This window comes from Heloderma suspectum, chromosome 2 (genome assembly GCF_057233095.1).
Source record: "Heloderma suspectum isolate Gila_16-S chromosome 2, 16-S_ref, whole genome shotgun sequence".
Classification (NCBI taxonomy): Eukaryota; Metazoa; Chordata; class Lepidosauria; order Squamata; family Helodermatidae; genus Heloderma; species Heloderma suspectum.
In genome coordinates this window covers 190,278,341-190,301,112 of record NC_139459.1, presented here as the reverse complement: position 1 = coordinate 190,301,112, position 22,772 = coordinate 190,278,341, and the positions used below count along the sequence as shown (strand labels likewise).

The following is a 22,772-nucleotide window of genomic DNA, read 5'->3' as shown; positions in this document are numbered from 1 at the left end:
TTTAGATAAGACAAGTTCTAAAAGACAACCAAATATTTAAAATACAGATAGCTCAACTGAGCAAAAATAAGTTGTATATGTTTGCCTGGAAGTAATCCACCTGTGAAGCAATGTGGCTTGCCGTAGAATCATAGAATAGTAGGGTTGGAAGGAGCCTATGAGACCATCAAGTCCAACCCCCTGCTCAATGCAGGAATCCATGTCAAAGCATCCCTGACAGATGGCTGTCCAGCCTCGCCTTAAATGCCTCCAGTGTGGGACAGCCCACCACCTCCCTAGCTAATTAGTTCCATTGTTGTACTGCTCTAGCAGTCAGGAAGTTTTTCCTGATGTTCAGCCGGAATATGGCTTCCTGTAGCTCGAGCCCATTATTCCATGTCTTGCACTCTGGGATGATGGAGAAGAGATCCTGGCCTTCCTCTCTGTGACAACCGTTCAAGTACTTGAAGAGTTCTATCCTATCTCCCCTCAGTCCTCTCTTCTCAAGGCTAAACATGCCCAGTTCTTTCTGTCTCTCCTCATAGAGCTTGGTTTCCAGTCCCCTTATCTTCACTGCCCTCCTCTGAACCCTCTCCAGTTGGTCTGCATCCTTCTTAAAGTGGGGTGCCCAGAACTGGACACAGTACTCCAGATGAGGCCTAACCAGTGCTGAGTAGAGGGGAACTAGTGATTTGGAAGCTATACTGCTATTAATGCAGCCCAAAATAGCATTTGCCTTTTTTGCAGCCACATCACATTGTTGGCTCATATTCAGCTTGTCGTATTGTTGAGCCGCATATCCCCCATTTTGTATCATTGGAAGTATCTTGAGATATTAAACATAGAGATGCTTTTATGCATCAACCACATTCTCTGAAACAGAACACATTTGTACAGAAACATAATGTAAAATGTGTAACTAGTAGTGTAACAAATTGTTTCAGCTTTCCTAGCAGGACTGGTACCACTCCCTGTAAAAGCTAACTCAGGTCATGAGTGCCAAAAGGACCTGAGGTAACAAGAAGGAGGTATCATAACACTTGGGGGAACTCCAAGGGTTGCAGAAGTACAAAAATATTAGAAGCAAACCAGAAGGCAAAAGCCACTACATTCAGCCCAATGAGGACTGAGCAGGCTCAGTAGCCACAGAATGCTGAGGGTCAGTTAGAAAACAGAAACAGAAAATGAGGGGTGAAATGCCCTGCTGGAGGGAATAGCTGGCTGGAACCTGAACAGGAGAACTCTGGTTAGGAGGGAGGATACACTGCAACATTTTGTTGCAGGTCCTATTTGTATCTCCTAAAACTAAGAGGTGTCTGTTAATATTAGTGATAACATCAGTTGAATATATATATATGTTTAACTAGCTAGAGGTATAAATATTATATATGTAATATGTAGATGTTGGGACATTTCACAGACCTAAATTAGGGCATCTTCTTGTGAGTCTCAAGAATTATTACAGAAGAAATTGCTCTTCCCTTTCAAGTACTGCCCAGAAAGCATTGGCTATGGGGCAGTTTGGAATTTAATAAATGAAATGAAAGTAGGCAGTTTGCACAGAGGGAAGAAAACATGTGCAGAGCCTATGCAGCTTTATCTAAGGAAGGCATAATTACCTGAGGAGCAATCCGATTAACAATTTCCGAGATGTCAACCATACGACCACAAACTGCATGCTTCTTTTGTTCACTGCCTGAAATAAAAAAAATCTAGCAACTACTGAACGCTATAAGAATGAGGATTTCCCAACCTTAGAAGCAGACCATGGCCTGCAAATATGTAAGCATTGTATTTACTATATAACAGAGTTCCTCATTTTAATCAAAGTGAAAATGTAAACAGCTACTAGAAAACTGACATTCAAAGTAGGAGTGATTTATTTACACTGTCTCTCTCCCATCTTTTAGCCATAAAAACCTAAGGGCAGATTACAAATGAAACCATACAGAAAATATTAAAGTAATCCACAATTAAAAACCCATTTGACAAAAATCAGCATCAAGACAGGAAAAATTACATACCCCTAAATGACAGGGGGGAAAGAAAACAGTTTGTCCTCAGCCCTTACACACCAGCAGTGAAGACCCCTGGCAAAACAACCTAGGGAGGGAGTTCTACAATCAGGGCACCTTCACAAAGGCAACCTAACTGCCAATAGCCATCCACCCTACCTCTGAAAGCAGAGGCAGCCAGAGCTGAGCTTCCACTGCAGTCCTTAATGACTGGGCAGGTGGATTAAGGGGCAGGTGGTGCTAGACAGTTTAGGCGTTCTACCACATATTCCAAGTGATAATCAATGCTTACAGGGACAACTTTAAATATGGATGATTACAGTAAGTAGTTACCTAGCTTATGTGTGATTGGTGAGTGAGGATCCCAGAAGATCTCTTGCTGTATGTCAGTTTCATTCACAGGAGAACTGAATGTAGGCAAACGTGATTTGCTAGCCAGACTTCTCTTTGGAGTCTTATATGAACATGTTTCTGCGTGAAAACATGCACACAAAAATCATGCCTCTATAAAAATAAGCAAAACTGAAAAAATGAACAAAGACAGCACATGGATATTTGAGCCCTCTTGATAAGTTACAATACGTGAAACTTATCGGGGAAGCTGATTTATTGATACCAGTGATATTTATCTATGCCAGCCTTCCCCAGCATTGTGCCCTCCAGATGTGTTGGACTACAAAGTCCATCATTCCCTGGCTGGAAATGATGGGAGTTCCAGTCCAACACACCTGGAGGGAACCAGGTTGGTGAAGTCTGCACCAACTAGCAACAGCACCCCCAATTTTCAAACAGAGGTCTTTCCCACCCCTACCAAGAAATGCCAATGACTGAGACTGGAACCTTCTGCACGCAAAGCACGTTCCCTGCCAGGTCTGAGCTATGGTAAATTTTCAACAGAGGGAGAGAAGTGAGGTATGGCCACCTCTGGCTCTGCTGAGAAGCCAGCTCCATCAGGCTTTGCTTCTCCCCCATCTGTCATCCAGCAGCCATTCCATCAGACTGCAGCAGAGGGAGAGAAGAGAAGCAGGTCCTCTCCATCAGCTCAGTTGAAAAGACCAACAACTGAGAAACCTGTCTCTGCACTGTTTCTATTCTAGTTGGTCATGATAAGAACTTTGTAACTAAGAACTGGAGCCCAAGGTTGCTTTTTTCCTCTCCCCTTGCAGTCTCTTTTTTCTTTGTGTTTGGTCTTTTAGATTGAAGGCCTAAGGGCAAGCATGGTCTTATTATTGATGTCTGAGATCCCATTTTGGCTGAAGAGCAGGATAAAATGATTTGAATAAAAATATATTTCTTTTATGCCCATTCCTAAACATCTGAGTAAGCTACATGGGCTCTAGATAATTGCTATAGTTCTACCCAACTGTAGATACTTAGAGGACAAAACAGGCAGACCAGATTGAGTTGATGAACCCATAGTTTGTTCTTCTCAAGTAAGAGATAAGCCCGAGTTCCTGGTTTGCACATAATGCCAAACAAACCACAGATAGAAGGTTCATGTGTTGTTTGGCTGTACCCGCTAGCAGCGGGAGCAATCGGGCAGTGCATACTAACACACTGCCTTGTTCACAACAACTCACAATGTAAAAACAATTGTGGCTTGTCATTAAGTGTGAACTGCCCCTGTAGAGATGTAAAATTTCTGGAAACTTTGGAGCCGTGGGAAAAAAACAACAACATTTTTTCCGAGGCAGGGGGTAGGAAAAAAATGGAAATTTGGGGAAAAATTGAAAAATAAGCAATACTTAGTTTTTGAATGGAAATACAGAATGGAAGAACATAAGAAGAGCCTTGCTGGATCAGACCATGGGTCCATCTAGTCCAGCAATCTATTCACACAGTGGCCGACCAGCTGTCGACCAGGAACCCACCAGCAGGACATGAGTGCAACAGCACCCTCTCACCCATGTTCCCCAGCAACATAGAAGCAGCACAGAGCCATCAGGACCATTAGCCATTAATAGCCTTCTCCTCCAGGAATTTGTCTAACCCTCTTTTAAAGCCATCCAAATTGCTGGTCATCACTATGTCTTGTGGTAGCAAATTCCATGGTGTGTGAAGAAGTCCTTCCTTTTATCTGTCCTGAATCTCCCACCAGTCAGCTTCATAGGATGACCCCAGGTTCTAGTATTATGAAAGAGGGAGAAAAATGTCTCCCTATCCACATTCTCCACACCATGCATGATTTTGTACACCTCTATCATGGCACCCCTTACCCTCCTTTTTCTAAGCTAAACAATCCCAGGTGCTGTGACCTTTCCTCATAGGGGAGTTGCTCCAGAAGGAATAACTATGCTGGGAATCTTACAGACAGGATTAAAAAAATTATCCATGGCTTATTTCTATACATTTTACATCTCTAGTCTTTCTGTTAAAGTGTTCTTATTTCGCAGTTTTTAGAAATCATTTTTGGGAGAGTAAAGGCTGGGTAACCATATATAAACACCATGTCGTAAATTCTAAAAGAAAATACTTCATAATCTAAAGCTGTTCAATTTTTCCAGCTTTTCAGAAAAAAACAAAACTGGTCCTTGGAAAAAAATGTTATTTCCCTGAATTTTTCCGGGCCTTCACATCTCTACACCTCTGCAGCCTTGCAACCCATGGAGAATGCTGAAGTCGTAAGGAGGAAATAGCATGCAGCTACTGGCAGCTTTAAAAACACGAAGGATGTTGATGGACAGAAGACTTGTCTAAGATGACAGTATCTTAAATCAGCCCAGCCTTAGTACTTTTAAGTGTGGATTATCCATTAAGCCATTTATGATACAAGTCAGCACCCTCCAGGCACTCTGGCTTGCCTGGATAACTTTGGATAATAATTTAAAAAATGGTCATGGACTTCATTTCTGGAGTGTGCCACTCCCCCAAGAAAGACATTTGCGGAATTATATGATATGTTTGGGTAAGAGGCACAACATGTAACCATCTTTAAAAATTGATTTCTGTGTGTTCTAAAGTGTTTATATGTGGGGGGTTTAATATGAGTGGTGGGAATTTTTCTTTCCTTTCTGAAAAATAAATTCTTTGATATGTTCTCCCTGCATGGATGCTGCATATTATTGGATAAGACAGGGTAGGCAACCTGGTGCCCTCCATCTTCTGGACTACAGCTGCCATAATCCCTGAGCACTGGACATGCAGGTTGAGGCTTATGGGAGTTGTAGTCCAAAACAGCTAGAGGGCACCAGGCTGCCTAATCTTGGAATAAGAACCAAATCCTGTAGACCCTTAAAGATTAACAAATTATACCATAAAGTGACACCATAAACTACAATAAATGTGTCAGCCTTCAAGGTACTACAATACTTTTTAGTGATCATTCTACAACAGAGTAAGATAGCTACCCATGTGAAAGTGGTAAGATAAGGAGAGCCCCATTTTTAGGTCACTTCTACAGAGTGGGAGGAGAAGTAGGATGCTATCTTGAGGACAAAGATTGGGAAAAGATCTTCTCCCAGTTAATTTGAAATGCGTGTATGGCTGGGGCAGGGGTGGAGAGAGAATTCAACATCGCTATTGGAGCAGGGAGATCCTATATTTATTTATTTATTTCATTTCTATACTGCCCAGTAGCCGAAGGTTTCTGGGCGGTTCACAAAAATTAAATCTCAGGGATGGGCAACCTGTGGCTCTCCATGTTTTGGCCTGCAACTCCCATCATCCCTCACCACTGGCTACACCAGCCAGGATTGATGGGAGTTGTAGGCCAAACCATCTGGAGGATTACAAGTTGCGCACCCCCGCCATACACAGCGTCCTCCAGATGTTTTTCACTACAACTCCCGTATGCCCCATCTAGCATGAACAATGGTCAGGGATGATGGGAGGTGTACTCCAAAACATCTATACTTACTCGGGAGCAAGCTCCACTAAACCCAATGCACTTTTTGCACACGGTACGGCTACAATCCCCTTCATGGATCACTGCCTTGTTGTGGCGAAGGGGCTTGCGTAACTCAGTGAAGCCATAAGCTATGCCGTGCAGGGCCACCCAAGACGGACAGGTCATGGCAGAGAGTTCTGACAAAATGTGGTCCACTGGAGAAGGAAATGGCAACCCACTCCAGTATTCTTGCCAAGAAAACCCCATGGAACGTATCACAAGGCTAAAAGAGATGACGCCGGAAGATGAGCCCCTCAGGTCGGAAGGTGTCCAATATGCTACTGGGGAAGAGCAGAGGGTATTTCCAAGTAGCGCCAGAAAGAGTGAAGCGGCTGGGCCAAACCCGAAAGGACACTCAGCTGTGGATGTGTCCGGCGGTGAAAAGAAAATCCGATGCTGTAAAGAACAATATTGTTTAGGAACCTGGAATGTCAGATCAATGAATCAAGGTAAGCTGGAGGTGGTCAAACATGAGATGGCAAGATTGAACATCGACATCTTGGGAATCAGCGAACTCAAATGGACAGGCATGGGCGAATTTAATTCAGGTGACCATCATATCTACTATTGTGGGCAAGAATCCCTTAGAAGAAATGGAGTAGCACTCATAGTCAACAAAAGGGTGGGAAAAGCAGTACTGGGGTACAATCTTAAAAACGACAGAATCTCAGTACGAATCCAAGGCAAACCATTCAACATCACAGTAATTCAAGTCTATGCCCCAACCACTGAGGCCGAAGAAGCTGAGGTTGATCGGTTCTATGAAGACCTACAACACCTTCTAGAACTAACACCAAAAAAAGATGTCCTCTTCATCATAGGGGATTGGAATGCTAAAGTAGGAAGTCAAGAAATCACCGGGATAACAGGCAGGCATGGCCTTGGTGTACAAAATGAAGCAGGGCAAAAGCTAATAGAGTTTTGCCAAGAGAACACGCTGATCATAGCAAACACTCTTTTCCAACAGCACAAGAGGCGACTCTACACATGGACGTCACCAGATGGTCAATATCGAAATCAGATTGATTATGTCCTTTGCAGCCAAAGATGGAGAAGCTCCATACAGTCAGTAAAAACAAGACCTGGAGCTGACTGTGGCTCAGATCATGAGCTGCTTCTTGCAAAATTTCGGCTTAAATTGAAGAACGTAGGGAAAGCCACTAAACCTTTCAGGTATGACCTAAATCATATCCCTGATGAATATACAGTGGAGGTGAGGAATAGATTTCAGGGATTAGACCTGATAGACAGAGTGCCTGAGGAACTATGGACGGAGGTCCGTAACATTGTTCAGGAGGCAGCAACGAAATCCGTCCCAAAGAAAAAGAAATGCAAAAAAGCAAAGTGGCTGTCTGATGAGGCTTTACAAGTAGCTCACGAAAGAAGGGAAGCGAAAAGCAAGGGAGAAAGGGGAAGATATACCCAACTGAATGCAGAGTTCCAGAGATTAGCAAGGAGAGACAAGAAGGCCTTCTTAAATGAACAATGCAAAGAAATTGAGGAAAACAACAGAATGGGAAAGACTAGAGATCTCTTCAAGAAAATTGGAGATCTCAAGGGAACGTTTTGTGCAAAGACGGGCATGATAAAGGACAAAGAAGGCAGGGACCTAACAGAAGCAGAGGAGATTAAGAAGAGGTGGCAAGAATACACAGAAGAACTATACAGGAAAGATCTGAATGTCCCTGATAGCCATGATAATGCGGTCACTGAACTTGAGCCGGACATCCTAGAGAGTGAAGTCAAGTGGGCCTTAGGAAGCATTAGTAACAACAAAGCTAGCGGAGATGACAGTATTCCAGCCGAGCTATTTAAAATCCTAAAAGATGATGCTGTTAAAGTGCTGCATTCAATATGCCAACAAATCTGGAACACTCAACAGTGGCCACAAGACTGGAAAAGGTCAGTTTACATTCCAATTCCAAAGAAGGGCAATGCCAAAGAGTGTTCAAACTACCGCACCATTGCGCTCATTTCACATGCCAGCAAGGTGATGCTCAAAATCCTACAAGCTAGGCTTCAGCAGTATGCGAACCGAGAACTACCGGAAGTACAAGCTGGGTTTCGAAGAGGCAGAGGAACTAGAGATCAAATCGCCAACATTCGCTGCATCATGGAGAAAGCAAGAGAATTCCAGAAAAACGTCTATTTCTGCTTCATTGACTACGCTAAAGCCTTTGATTGTGTGGATCACAACAAACTGTGGCAAATTCTGAAAGTGATGGGAGTACCAGACCACCTTACCTGTCTCCTGAGAAACCTGTACGAGGGTCAAGAAGCAACAGTAAGAACCAGACATGGAACAACCGATTGGTTCAAAATTGGGAAAGGAGTACGACAAGGCTGCATATTGTCACCCTGCTTATTTAACTTATATGCAGAGTACATCATGAGAAATGCCGGGTTGGATGAATCAGAGGTCGGAATTAAGATTGCCGGGAGAATTATCAACAACCTCCGATATGCAGACGATACCACCCTAATGGGAGAAAGCGAAGAGGATCTCAAGAGCCTCTTGTTGAGGGTGAAAGAGGAGAGTGCAAAAGCTGGTTTGAAACTCAACATTAAAAAAACTAAGATCATGTCATCTGGCCCTATCACTTCCTGGCATATAGAAGGGGAAGAAATGGAAGCAGTGACAGATTTTACTTTCTTGGGCTCCAAGATCACCGCAGACGGTGACTGTAGCCATGAAATTAAAAGACGCTTGCTCCTTGGGAGGAAAGCTATGGCAAACCTAGACAGCATAGTAAGAAGCAGAGACATCACCTTGCCGACAAAGGTCCGTATAATCAAAGCTATGGTTTTCTCAGTAGTAATGTATGGCTGTGAGAGCTGGACAACTATAGGGAAGGCTGAGCGCCGAAGAATTGATGCTTTCAAACTGTGGTGCTGGAGAAGACTCTTACGAGTCCCCTGGACTGCAAGGCGGTCAAATCAGTCAATCCTAAAGGAAATCAACCCTGAGTGCTCATTGGAAGGACAGATACTGAAGCTGAAGCTCCAATATTTTGGCCACCTAATGCGAAGAGAAAACTCCCTGGAAAAGACCCTGATGCTGGGAAAGATTGAAGGCAAAAGGAGAAGGGGACGGCAGAGGATGAGATGGCTAGATAGCATCACCGATGCAATGAATATGAACTTAAGCATGCTCCAGGAGAGAGCGCAGGACAGGAAGGCCTGGCGTGCTGTGGTCCATGGGGTCACGAAGAGTCGGACACGACTGAACGACTGAACAACAACAACAACGGCTACACTCCTGTTACGAGAGGGGACGTGCAGGCGAGGCACATTTAGGCGTAACTCGCCTGAAGGAGGCAAATGCCGAGGGGAAACCGGGAACTCTCCAGGCGCCTCACCCTCCGCTCTGCCGCAGGGGCTCTCTCCATCGTGGGCGTCCTCCGCAGCAGCTTTCCGCCTACTACTCCTCCTCACCGGGCTGTTGAAGCAGCCCTGGCCCACTCCCGTTATTGCCGCCGCCTTCCGCCGCTTACTCGCCATATAAAACCCTTGCGACAGCCGCTAGGCCCAGCCCCGCACCCGCTCATGACGACGCCATCTTGCCCAGCGTTGGGAAGTGGCCGCTGATTGGCCGAAGCCGGCGGTGCGGAAGCGGTGATTGGCTGCGTTCCCTCTCGGAGAGGCGAAGAGAGGGGCGTGTGTGACTGTGAACGCGCGGGCTGGGTGTGTTCCAAGCTCCAGCCGGTATTGCTGCGCAGCTTCCCCTGGGAAGGTGGGGCTGCGTGGTGAAACGGGCGAGACTCCCTGCAGTGAGTAGCACGGGGGCGGTGGGGGTGCCGGCGGCTTGAAGTGGCATTAGACGAGTTAACGGAGGATTTATGTCTGTCAATCAGCGGCCGTGACGTCTTAAACCAACCTTCCCCCAACCTAGCACCCGTTAGATATGTTGGACTACAACTCCCAGCATCCCCAGCTAGCCATCAGCTTCCCCCTATCCTGGCACCCTTCGGATGTGCTGGACTACAATGCCCAGCATCCCCAGACTGTTGTTCAGTTGTGTCTGACTCTTCGTGACCCCATGGACCATAGCGCACCAGGCCTTCCTGTCCTGCGCTCTCTCTTGGAGTGTGCTCAGGTCCATATTCATTGCATCGGTGATGCTATCTAGCCGTCTCATCCTCTGCTGTCCCCTTCTCCTTTTGCCTTCAATCTTTCCCGGCATCAGGGTCTTTTCCAGGGAGTTTTCTCTTCACATTAGGTGGCCAAAATATTTCAGCTTCAGGATCTGTCCTTCCAATGAGCACTCAGGGTTGATTTCCTTTAGGATGGACTGATTTGACCTCCTTGCAGTCCAGGGGACTCGTAAGAGTCTTCTCCAGCACCACAGCTCGAAAGCATCGATTCTTCAGGGCTCAGCCTTCCGTATAGTCCAGCTCTCACAGCCATACATTACTACTAGGAAAATCATAGCTTTGATTATACAAACCTTTGTCAGCAAGGTCATGTCTCTGCTTCTTACTATGCTGTCTAGGTTTGCCATAGCTTTCCTCCCAAGGAGCAAGCGTCTTTAAATTTCATGGCTACAGTCACCATCTGTGGTGATCTTGGAGCCCAAGAAAATAAAATCTGTCACTGCTTCCATTTCTTCCCCTTCTATATGCCAGGAAGTGATGGGGCCAGATGTCATGATCTTAGTTTTGTTAACTAAGTTGCGTTAAGTTAATGTTGAGTTTCAAACCAGCTTTTGTTTTGCACTCTCCACTTTCACCCTCAACAGGAGGCTCTTTAGATCCTCTTCGCTTTCTGCCATTAGGGTGGTATCGTCTGCGTATCTGAGGTTGTTGATAATTCTCCCGGCAATCTTAATTCTGACCTGTGACCCGGCGTTTCTCATGATGTACTCTGCATATAAATTAAATAAGCAGGGCGACAATATACAGCCTTGTCGTACTCCTTTCCCAATTTTGAACCACTCGGTTGTTCCATGTCTGGTTCTTACTGTTGCTTCTTGTCCCTCGTACAGGTTCCTCAGGAGACAGGTAAGGTGGTCTGGTACTCCCATCTCTTTAAGTATTTGCCAGAGTTTGTTGTGATCCACACAATCAAAGGTTTTAGCGTAGGCAATGAAGCAGAAATAGACATTTTTCTGGAATTCTCTTGCTTCTTCCATGATCCAGCAAATGTTGGCGATTTGATCTCTAGTTCCTCTGCCTCTTCGAAACCCAGCTTGTACTTCCGGTAGTTCTCGGTTCACATGCTGCTGAATCCTAGCTTGTAGGATTTTGAGCATAACCTTGCTGGCATGTGAAATGAGCGCAATTGTACAGTAGTTTGAACACTCTTTGGCATTGCCCTTCTTTGGAATTGGAATGTAAACTGACCTTTTCCAGTCTTGTGGCCATTGTTGAGTGTTCCAAATTTGTTGGCATATTGAGTGCAGCACTTTAACAGCATCATCTTTTAGGATCTTAAATAGCTCAGCTGGAATACTGTCATCTCCGCTAGCTTTGTTGTTACTAATGCTTCCTAAGGCCCACTTGACTTCACTCTCGAGGATGTCCGGCTCAAGTTCAGTGACTGCACTATCATGGCTATCAGGGACATTTAGATCTTCTCTGTATAGTTCTTCTTTGTATTCTTGCCACCTCTCTTAATCTCATCTGCTTCTGTTAGGTCCCTGCCTTCTTTGCTCTTTATCATGCCCATCTTTGCACAAAACATTCCCTTGATATCTCTGATTTTCTTGAAGAGATCTCTAGTCTTTCCCATTCTATTGTTTTCCTCGATTTCTTTGCATTGTTGATTTAAGAAGGCCTTCTTGTCTCTCCTTGCTATTCTCTGGAGCTCTGCATTCAGTTGGATATATCTTCCCCTTTCTCCCTTGCTTTTCGCTTCCCTTCTTTCCTCAGCTACTTGTAATGCCTCATCAGACAGCCACTTTGCTTTCTTGCATTTCTTTTTCTTTGGGATGGATTTAGTTGCTGCCTCCTGAACAATGTTACGGACCTCTGTCCATAGTTCCTCAGGCATTCTGTCTATCAGGTCTAATCCCTTAAATCTATTCCTCACCTCCACTGTATATTCATAAGGGATATGATTTAGGTCATACCTGAATGGTTTAGTGGTTTTCCCTACGTTCTTCAATTTAAGCCAAAATTTTGTGATAAGAAGCTCATGATCTGAGCCACAGTCAGCTCCAGGTCTTGTTTTGACTGACTGTATAGAGCTTCTCCATCTTTGGCTGCAAAGGACATAATCAATCTTATTTCGATATTGACCATCTGGTGATGTCCATGTGTCAAGCTGCCTCTTGTGCTGTTGGAAAAGCGTGTTTGCTATGATCAGTGTGTTCTCTTGGCAAAACTCTATTAGCCTTCGTCCTGCTTCATTTTGTACACCAAGGCCACGCTTGCCTGTTATCCCGGTGATTTCTTGACTTCCTGCTTTGGCATTCCAATCCCCTATGATGAAGAGGACATCTTTTTTTGGTGTTAGTTCTAGAAGGTGTTGTAGGTCTTCATAGAACCGATCAACCTCAGCTTCTTCGGCCTCAGTGGTTGGGGCATAGACTTGGATTACTGTGATGTTGAATGGTTTGCCTTGGATTCGTACTGAGATCATTCTGTCGTTTTTGAGATTGTACCCCAGTACTGCTTTTCCCACCCTTTTGTTGACTATGAGTGCTACTCCATTTCTTCTAAGGGATTCTTGCCCACAGTAGTAGATATAATGGTCACCTGAATTAAATTCGCCCATGCTTGTCCATTTTAGTTTGCTGATTCCCAAGATGTCAATGTTCAATCTTGCCATCTCACGTTTGACCACCTCCAGCTTACCTTGATTCATTGGTCTTACATTCCAGGTTCCTAAACAATATTGTTCTTTACAGCATCGGACTTTCTTCTCACCACCAGACACATCCACAGCTGAGTGTCCTTTCGGCTTTGGCCCAACCACTTCACTCTTTCTGGTGCTACTTGGAAATTCCCTCTGCTCTTCCCCAGTAGTATATTGGACACCTTCCGACCTGAGGGGCTCATCTTCCAGCGTCATCTCTTTTAGCCTTGTGATACGTTCCATGAGGTTTTCTTGGCAAGAATACTGGAGTGGGTTGCCATTTCCTTCTCCAGTGGACCACATTTTGTCAGAACTCTCCGCCATGACCTGTCTGTCTTGGGTGGCCCTGCATGGCCTAGCTTATGGCTTCACTGAGTTATGCAAGCCCCTTCACCACAACAAGGCAGTGATCCATGAAGGAGAGCATCCCCAGCTAGCCATCAGGCTTCCCGCAACCTGGCACCCTTCAGATGTGTTGTACTACAGCTCCCAGCATCCCCCCAGGGCTTACTTCTAAATAGACATGCATAGAATTGTTCTGTTAAGTATGCCCAAATCTGCATAGGATTGTAGCCTGATCGTATGCATGTTTACTTAGAAGTAAGCCTGTATTCAGTGGGCTTACTCCCAGGTAAATGCGTGTAGGATCATCATAGCCTTAGTTACTATCCTGTCTCTACCCACAATTGTTCACCTTTGCGAATCTCCTTAATGAGCCTCTTTCTGATGAAAAGTGATTCCTCCTACTGGTCAAACATATTTGGGGTTTTCTCTCAAGGCTTGCTCTAGACAAACCAGGAGAGAGAATAGGCAAGCAAGGGGAAGTGGGTTTAGCTGACCCTGAGGGGTTGGTCTGATGTTTCCAGGATGATCAGATGCAAAGGAAGAGATAGTGCCTGTATAGTGTGGAGAAGAGGTTTATCTATTTAGGGAGGTGCATCCTATGCTCTAACCATGCACCACTAAATGACAAGCTTTACTAAGTTGCCTCCTTTTTTATTTTATTTTATCGTGCCCATAAAGGCTTCTTCTCCCTCAGCTGGCACCACATAGGATGGCCAGATGCAAAAGAGGACAGGGCTGCTGCACTTTTAATTGCTGTGTAGAAGAGGGAATTTCAGCAAGTACAGCTTGTTCGGGCAAGCAACTCCTGCTGAAATCCCCTCTTCTACACAGCTATGTGTAGAAGAGGGAATTTCGACCTGTCCACTTCTGCATCTGGCCACCCTGTGCCACCAGCAGCTCTTCCAACAGGTTGTACTGAGAGAGATGAGGGGGGAAAACAGGAGCTTTCCACCAGCCCTGCTGACATACTGAATTCTCCCGCACTTCCCTCCCTCTTCCCTTTTCCTTGTGTGTTGTGGCTTTTTAGATGGAAACCCTGTGGCCAGAGACTGTCTTGTTTCATTATTATATGCAGGCTGCTCCAGGAGCCTTTTTGGTTGAGGAGTGTGATAAAAAACAACAACCTTTAAATGAATATCCTCCCTCCCCCGTCTAAAGTGGCATGCCTTGTTTATGGAATGTCATGTTTATGTCATGGAATCCAGCTGTAGCCCAAACACACCTGATTCAGCAAGAAATGTTTTTACCTCATCGTATGATAAAAGGTCAGGTATAAATATGGTGCTGGCTCCTCCTATGGTGGTAGGAGACTCAGGACAGAGGAAAAGAAGTGTCGAAGCTCTGGTCTTTGCAGGCTGCTCTGGGAGCCTTTTTTGGCTGAAGAACAGGACAAGAGGCTTCCAAGAAGTAAAATAAGTTCTTGTTCATTCTGTGCATAATTCATAGAATCTGCTAACACCAGGTATGCCAATGGTCACTACACTGTAAGGGCGCAATCCTATGCATGTTTAGACAGAGAAAAGGCCTACAACTCCCAGCATGCCCCAAGCTGGCTGGGGCATGCTGGGAGTTGTAGGCCTTTTCTCTGTCTAAACATGCATAGGATTGCGCCCTAAATGGCTTTGGGAGAGTTAGACAAATTTGTGGAGGAAAAGTCAGTGGTGGCTGCAGGTCATGATGGACCTATAGCTAGGTTGGAATCCACCAGAATAAGAGCCTTCAGTGTGGTGGCCCCCTTTCTATGGAACTCCCTGCCTCTGGAAGTCAGGCAGGCTCCAACACTGTGTTGTTTCCAGCACCTCCTGGGAAGAGCTTTATTCCAGGAAGCCTTCTTTGACTGGCCAGCCATGTTATTTTATTGGTACTCTGTTCTTAAAAATAATAATTGCTAATATGGTGCTTTATCTTTTCATCATTTCATCTTCTTTCGTTCACTGCTCCGGAATCTGTTTAGATATGGAGTGATATATAAATTATGATTATATGTCTCCTCCAGGTTCAAGAGGCAATATGCCTCTGAATATTAGTTGCAGGGGAATGAAAATGCGGGAAGGCCATTGCCCTCATGGTCTATTTGGAGGCTTCTCCGAAGCATCTGTGGGAATCAGGATACATGGGCCTTTGGTCTGATCCAGCAGAGTTCCCCTTATTGCTGAGTGGGTAAGAAAACTTGAAAAAAAATTCAACCAGCTCATCAGTTCCTATTCCTTTCCATCAAAATCAAAAGCAGCGGTTCAAGTTCTAAATCAGTGTCTGAGGTGGGTAATGGAGGACAAATAAATGGAGGCTTAATTCAGGCACGACAGAAGTGCTCCTGATCAGGAGAAAGACAGAGCTGGGAACAGGGATTTAGCTGGCTTGGATGGAGTTGCACTCCCTTTGAAGGCTCAGGTTTGCAACTTGCATGTACTACTAGACTCGGTCCTGAACTTGGATGCCCAGGTTTTGGTGGTAGCCAGGAGCACCTTTGCACAGCTGAGGCTCGTGCGCCACCTTCACCCATTCCTGAAGATGTCAGTCCTGGCCACGGTGACACGTGCTGTAGTTACATCACATTTGGACTACTGTAATGTGCTGTAACGCTTTGAAAAATGTTTGGGAAACTTCAGTTTTTCCACAGTGCTGCAGCTACACTACTGACCAAGGCCAGTTACAGGGAGTACATGTCACAACATGTACTTCTGTGTCACAACAGCTTCAGTAGCCACTTCTCTGTGTCCCGCCACAATGCAAGGTGCAGATTATGCCCTACAAAGCCCTTCACAGTTTGGGACTAGGCTCCTAGAAAGATCTCATTCTGCCATATAAGCAGGGTTGGCCCTACCATGAGGCAGAGTGAGGCAGTCACCTCAGGCAGCAGATTTGGGGTGTCATGAAAGGGTGGCAAATCGTTAGTTACTTACTTTGGTTTTTATTGTATTTCTGCTGCCAGGAGTGGGGAGAGGTGCATATGGGATTTTCTGCCTCTTGTAGCAAAATAACTTGGCTGGCTGTGGATGCTGTCCACCTGACTTGGGTCGGTGGGTGAGGTGCCCTTTGCTGCTCTTCCTCAAGCAGCAAAATGTCTTGGGCTGACCCTGCATATACGCCTGACTGGGTTTTACAATCCTCAGGAGAGGACCTTCTCCCGGTCCTGCCCCCATCAGAGGCATGCTTGGTAGGCTGAGGGAACAGCTGTTCTCAAGCTCTAGAAGGGAGGACAGGTTAGTCCCATCTCTGTTGCCCTTCAGCTGGTAGGCTAAGACTTTTTGTTTTCCAGGCAGACCTCTGGTTTTTAAGCAGACTTGTTTCCTGAAGTAGCTTTTAACTGGTGGGTGTTGTTTGTTTGTTTGTTTATTTATTTCTGTATTTTTAATCACCTGATGTGTTTTCAATTGATTTGCCTTTATATTTCAATTATAATTTAGTATTTTATCTCACACATTGTCATTAGCGGCCCTACTATTTGTAGTGGAAAGGTGGGATGTAAATGTAATAAATAAATACACAAGCAGCATTTGCACACCAGCGCAGCGTGTGTCTGGATTAGAGAGATTCCTGGTGTTCTAGCACTGCCTGTGCAGGTGAGGCAACCTGAGTTAAACAAGACATCTGCAGTGCTGTTCATTTAATTATTTAAAAAACTTATGTCCTGCCTTTTTTAAAAAAAGGAACTCAACGTGGGTAACGAAAACAGGACCACATGATATTTCAAAACAGTTTATCACATTCCCCCATTTCAACAATTTTTTTTTTAAATTAATATAATAAACTGTTTAATATTTTTAAATTAGTTGTATTTAATATAATAAACTAATATGCAGCAACAGTTTTTGAGTGCAACAATGAAAAAGGAAACTGTGTTTAAAAAACAATCAAAGACATAATGTGATTGGGTATGTGTGTATATGTGTGTCTTCTCTGTTTATGTGTTTGAAGCTAAACTATTTTCATATTATGCATAATACTGCATTTTTAAGGTTTTTAACCTTTGTAAACTGCCCAGAGAGGTTTGGCAATTGGGGGGTATAGAAATTTCATAAATGAAATGAAATAAGCTCAACATTTTTTTTTTAAAGTCTTGTTTTTACCAGCCATGGAGTGTTGAGGCCTGATGGATCTCAAGAGGCAACACAGTCCATAGGGTAGGTGCCACTACCAAAGAAACCCTTCCCTGATAGCTACTTGCCATACTTCATAAGGGTGGGGGATTGGAAGAACTGCCTCAGATGATGTTCAGAACATGTGGGGAGAAACATGGAAGAAGGCAATCCCAGCTTGAGCTGCAGATGGGGGGGATTGCATGATTAAAAGTTCCTTCACAGATCAAACTTGGGGCATGTAAAAAAATAAATAAACATATTAGAGGTAGGTTGACTAGGTGTTCTCTTTTACAGAGGTCAGTCCTCTATTTGAAGAGTTACCGGAGGACCATCCTCTGTTTGAATGGTTGTCTGGTCCAAGTCCAGTTTGGCCACAGGCTTCCCCGCTGTGTTTCCATTGAGATCATAGTAAATATTGTGGAGGAATTTTAAGACATCGATCTCCAATACAGTCAAGGTCTGGTTTATTCCCAAAACTACACAGCTGTGTGGTACTCTCAAGCCTGGGCAAGAGAAAACACCCAGTGCCACATTCCATGAGGTGCGCATACTCCTCCTTGTTGTGTTAGCATTTGTGTTGATACTCCTGCGATGCCATCTACTTGCCTCTGTAGGGTCTCTAAAGCATCTGCAGTTCAGTTTCCCAAAATTTCAAGAGCGTCTGACATTTTGACAATAGCCTTCTCTAGCTCAAGCACACCTAGCCGTGGGAGGAATATACAGATAGCTTGGAGGTATGTTGAGCTTCGTTCAACTAGTGCATTCTGAGTTTCCTGTCCGGCCCTCTGGATTTTATGATTTTCTATGTGGTGATGGTACAAGGAGTCCTGGACTTGAAATCCTGGAACCAGGTGGCCCGTAGTGCATGTACCTGACCAATTGTGAGGCAGAATTTTGTATGCATGTTGTTGTTGTTGTTCAGTTGTTAAGTCGTGTCCGACTCTTCGTGACCCCATGGACCATAGCACGCCAGGCCTTCCTGTCCTCCGCTCTCTCCCGGAGTGTGCTCAAGTTCATATTCATTGCATCTTTGTATGCATACTGAAGTGGAAAAATACCACTTGCATTGTTAGCTTGGGAATGTGTTGCTGAGGTGCCGAGAGTCACATAGGCAAAAGGACATAGTGACTGAATTAGTGCTAGAGGACGGTGGCTGATCAACTTACTGCGCATGAGTCACAATGCCCAGCAGGGCCCTTGTCTCTGGAAAACGGAAATCTTCCTTTGAAGGAAGTTCGTAGCCCCATGACTCAGTGCTGCACCAAATACTGACCAAAGCTTACGTCATGTGCCTTGTTTACTTGTTTGTATAAATACCAAAGTTGCCTATTGTTCTGGGTCCAGTCCTGAAAGGGCCACATTGGCAACTCTTGACTGTACTACTCCTTGGTGTTCTGGTAATAAACATCTGCTCAATCAGAAGTCAGTGTCTGCTGTCTGGCTGAGCCTGGCAGAAAGGTAAAATTCTGCAACAGAATTTGGAGGTCCCACCGAGATCTCAACACCACCAAAGCTGCTGGGTTCTTGCTGCCAGTCCCTGGGGAACCTGGTGAGTGTGCACCTCATGGGACCATTGTTCCCTGCCAGTCCTCCCCAGGCATTGACTGCAACTGGTGAGCATTATCTGTTTGGGTCTGAAATTGAAGTCTTGAGATTCATGGATGTTTAGGTTGGTGGGAGGCTAGGACTGTTTGTTTAGCGCCATTGTCTTCTCTGAAATCTGTCTCCCGTTGTCATGTGAATGTGCTGGTAGAGGTGACTGGGTCCGCCCTAGTTCCTCAGCATGCCGCCCTCCAAAGGGTCCCCAACCCAGGAGGAAAAATCCGTGGTGTGAAAGTGCCTTGGTATACGTGGCAGCTGCACCTACGGCGAAAGGCTAGAACAAAAAGGCTGCATATACTGGTTTGATTCCCTCTTGTGTCTTGACATGTGGACTTAGTTTCAGTAGTCTGTTCTCTCCTCCCTTGTGTCTGCTGGGGCTCTGTAGCTGAAGACATGGGGTCTTCAGGGTAAAAAATGGTACCATTGCCTCCCAAAGGCACACCGGTTTATTACATGTTTATTACATTATTACTACCTGACTGCAATCCTGGGTCAGGTAGGTTTTTAGAAAAATGGAATTGGAATACCAGGGATGATCCAAGCAAATAATTTCCCATGACCAGGACGTTTGACATGGGAAGGTTGGTGCACCTGAGGGATGCCCTGAAGCGGCTAGGCGCCAGAATCCTACAAGACCAGTGGGACACTTACAACATGTGAATGCATTCTTTGTTTGGTATGTTGAGATGTCAAAATTGTCACCCAAGTCCCGGGGAGTGGAGTCTTGAGGATTCCCAAGACAAACTAAAAGACCAGGTCAAAATTTGAAATATCAGAGAAAAGCCACAGAAATTTAAGGAAGAGTTGGAAAGAGTGATCACTTGTTATAATTGGCTGACATGAACTAACTCATGTGAGTTATTTTGCCCCACTAGATTATATGAACAAGCAAATTGGCCAAATCAAGAACCAGCTGATCTTGATATTTTGACCAAGTACACACCAGACTCCCAAGAACAATCCCTGAAATTTGTCTGCAGAAAACTGATTAGGCTAAACATCATCAATTATAAACAAAAGAAAGGCAGCAGACCAAGGTATCGCAAAACTTAATGAACATTGCAATCTTTATCTTGCCTGTCAAAGAAGAAAGGAAAAGGGGGGGCAGCAAAGAGACAGGGGATGAGGAGAGCCCCACGTGGGTTGCTGCCCAACTTGGCCACAAAAGTGGCATTAGAAAAAAAAGTGTCCCCACCAGCTTGGCCTGCTGATGGAAACAATTCACACATCCCAGCTGCTTCCTCCTCCTGCTCCCCCTCAGAACTTCTAATATTACAGTACTTTCCTTGATTCTGTAGCCACAAGCATTGCAGCCACTGACCTCCTTGTTCAAGCCTCTGAAAATATTGTGCTAAGTTCTCCTTTAACACTTTGTGTACCTCACTCAGTGGCAGCTCTTTTACTTGAACTCAACATGTATGCAACATTGTTCCATTCTAAATCCTGCTTCTTTGCTGCCTGATCCTTCTGAAGCTATCACTTATGATTGTTTGGAAGTGGTTGAGCACCTCAGAATCAACTGAGTCTTTCCCTTAAGGAGTGAAGGTGCCACAATGATTTAGATAAAGCAAGTTGCAAAAATGTGAATAATGTCATTAGTGTACTTAGTAACTTCGTGTTTGCTTTGCTTTAAAGAAGTGTTTTTATATCTGTATTTGTGCCTATGGTTCTTGCCATGTGGGGGTGTGAGCTTTTTACTCCTCATAGTCAACAAATGCCTGTCCTTTGGGTCAGCTAGACAGATTGTACTATATGCCACCCAAAAACCACAACAGCAGCAGCTTCTCCCATGTAGAGATCAAGATGTATGTGTGACTGGCAATGGAGAGTGAGTGTTGGCTAGGGACCATCTGTATTATGTATTGGCTTATTTGTTTGAACACGTATCGTAGCTTAGGGTCAACGACCTGCGTGTGCCAGTAAGTGTTACTTCACAAAGAGGAAAATGCAAACAAAACTGAATGTTTGTTGAAGGATGCTGCATGTGCTAGAATGATGCTGTCAAGATGGGAATGAGATTTTAAAGTGGTCTAAGCAAGTGTAAACTTTTATTGAAATTCATGGGCAGGATATATTTGTACACTGAAGTAACAGTGGATTTGAAATCCTATGCATTATGCTTTATCCCATTGTATTGGTTATTGTTATTTTCTAGGGCTGTGCACCGCTTTGGTACGAAGCCCGAATAATGAAGCAAAGTGGGCTGATTTGGAGGTGTCTTGTCATGATACAAAGCTTGTCAGACCAGCACTGAGGCGCACCAAGGTGAAGCGGCTCCTCCACAAAGTGCCTCGTATATTTGGAGCTCTTATGCCTTCTGAGCAGCCCAGACAGTCTGTCTCCAAAATGTATCAACTTCTGAAAGATCTCAAGGAGGGGCAGGAGGACGAGGAAGTGCGGGGAGGTGAGAAGACATGGAAGCACCAAATGTATCAATTTAAAAGATAAGTCACCGGGAGATACAGGAGAAGGGGAGAGGGGAGGGAGGAGTGAGCTTTGCTGTGAGTCAGCCTCCATTTCTCATTGTGAGAGGACTGGATTGGAGAGGACTGTCTGAATGTTATTTGGCTAGAGCAGTGGTCTCCAAAGTGGGGTGCATGCACCCTGGGGGGGGGGGGGGCGCAAGACGATCCATTGGAGTGTGTGAACTGCCTAATAATTGAGCAGCCTCCTGCTGCCCTGATGAGCTGCCATTGTGTGCAATGATGGTGGCGGAGGCACTGGTAGCAGCAGGATGGCCTCCCCCATTCCCTGGAACAAGACAGCTGCCGGCGTGCCTCCACCAGTCCTAGGAGCTGGTAGTGGCAGCGGCGGAGGCAGCCTGCCCTTATTGCAAGCTGCTGCCGCTGGCCTCACTCACTGAAGTTTCCCATAGTTACAACATGATTCTTATCCCAACCTCCCAGTGTTCCTTTTATTACTCAGAGTCCAAAAATCATTGAGACATCTTCTGGTCTCATGATCACTTGTTGACCAGCTGGCGCTATGCTCACTGCTGGACTTTGCCAACTCTGCCAGCAGGGCAGAACCTTACTGTTTTCTTAGGGGTGGCAGGGCGTTATGATGGCCCTCAGATGGCTCCAAAGAACCACAAAGTAGCTTTTTCAAACAGGGAGAAGTCCAGACAGGGAAAGTCCAAATAGGGACCAGGCGGGACAGCTGCTCCAACCTTCCCAATACAGGTCGGGAAGTGGGTCCACCAATAATGCCCTTTCTCCTTGAGCTCAGGTCGTTCTTCCGGGAGCCTGGTAAGTCTTGGGTACAGCAGTCCACTTCTGAAGTCATCAGCTTTGCTGTAAGGTTAGGGGTTTTCTGGAGGGATTATTACACCAGCACAGTGAAAGTGTTTTGCAGAGAGCTCCTGGGTGAACTCTTGCTTCCTCTGGCTATCCCAGTGGGACATTTGAATTCATCCCCTGGCTGGCCAAGGAGGGATGGTATTTTTAATAGCCATGCTCTTCTTTGTGACACTGAGGACCAGGGAGGGGTGGAGTGAAAGTTTATTTGATTTGTGGCTCCTTTTTTCACTACACTTTGTGTCGATGCCATTTTCCCCCCTCAGCTGGAGTATACTGTTGATGTAACTCTCTGCATGTATGAGTCTCAAGGGTCCTACCGCTAGCAGCACAATGGGAAACCAGTGGTTCCCAAAGCAATCTGAAATGAGGGGAAGTGCTCATTTTCAGAAAAGCGCAGGTCGGTGGAATTCCTGTGGATCCCCACCTCTCTCCTCCCCACCCCTCTTTCTGCCCTCGCTGAGCCTTTCCAAAGCTGCTGTTGTGATCTTAGTAGATCAGCCACTGCGGTTCTTTCCAGGGCGGCTACGAGGGGGAGGGGGAATGGCCCAATCTCAGTTTTCCCCTCCTGAGGCCATAGCAGTGTCTACTTCCTCAGGAGGGGAACTCCTCTATATCCTACGGTCCCTGGGATGCTCTTCCGATAGACCATAGGATGGCATTGCCTGTTGAATAATTTGCTGAAAGATAATAATAGTGCTCTAATTCACAGAAGTATTTGGAATTAAACTAAATATAACATCTCTTGATTTGATAGAATGTTGATAAT

The 22,772-nt window shown here is 45.2% G+C and overlaps 2 protein-coding genes across 9 annotated transcripts in view; one reads left to right on the top strand and one right to left on the bottom strand.

Annotated features, from left to right (window-relative positions):
* Positions 1 to 9,449, bottom strand: part of ETAA1 (ETAA1 activator of ATR kinase) — a 41,965-nt gene extending 32,516 nt beyond the window's left edge. For 4 of the 8 annotated variants that reach the window (XR_014788131.1, XR_014788132.1, XR_014788133.1 and 1 more), the window contains exons 1-3: positions 9,189 to 9,449; positions 2,328 to 2,465; positions 1,599 to 1,675 (exon numbers count right to left, since the gene is read on the bottom strand). Coding sequence is in view for 4 of the 8 variants with exons in the window: in XM_084836895.1 (XP_084693021.1) it covers positions 1,599 to 1,675; positions 2,328 to 2,465; positions 9,189 to 9,381 (408 nt within the window). In the remaining 4 variants the exon portion in view is untranslated. Of the gene's footprint in view, positions 1 to 1,598; positions 1,676 to 2,327; positions 2,466 to 5,850; positions 6,022 to 9,188 lie in introns of those variants that run through there. The other 4 variants (XR_014788134.1, XM_084836896.1, XM_084836898.1 and 1 more) reach the window with 3 other exon arrangements.
* A 4-nt stretch (positions 9,450 to 9,453) lies between these two features.
* The window catches only part of LOC146353624 (keratin, type II cytoskeletal cochleal-like), a 49,204-nt gene continuing 35,885 nt past the window's right edge, over positions 9,454 to 22,772 (top strand). Inside the window, exons 1-3 of the mRNA XM_084836903.1 lie at positions 9,454 to 9,650; positions 20,863 to 21,111; positions 21,820 to 22,403. The gene's annotated coding sequence lies outside the window, so the exon portion shown is untranslated. The remainder of the gene's footprint in view (positions 9,651 to 20,862; positions 21,112 to 21,819; positions 22,404 to 22,772) is intronic.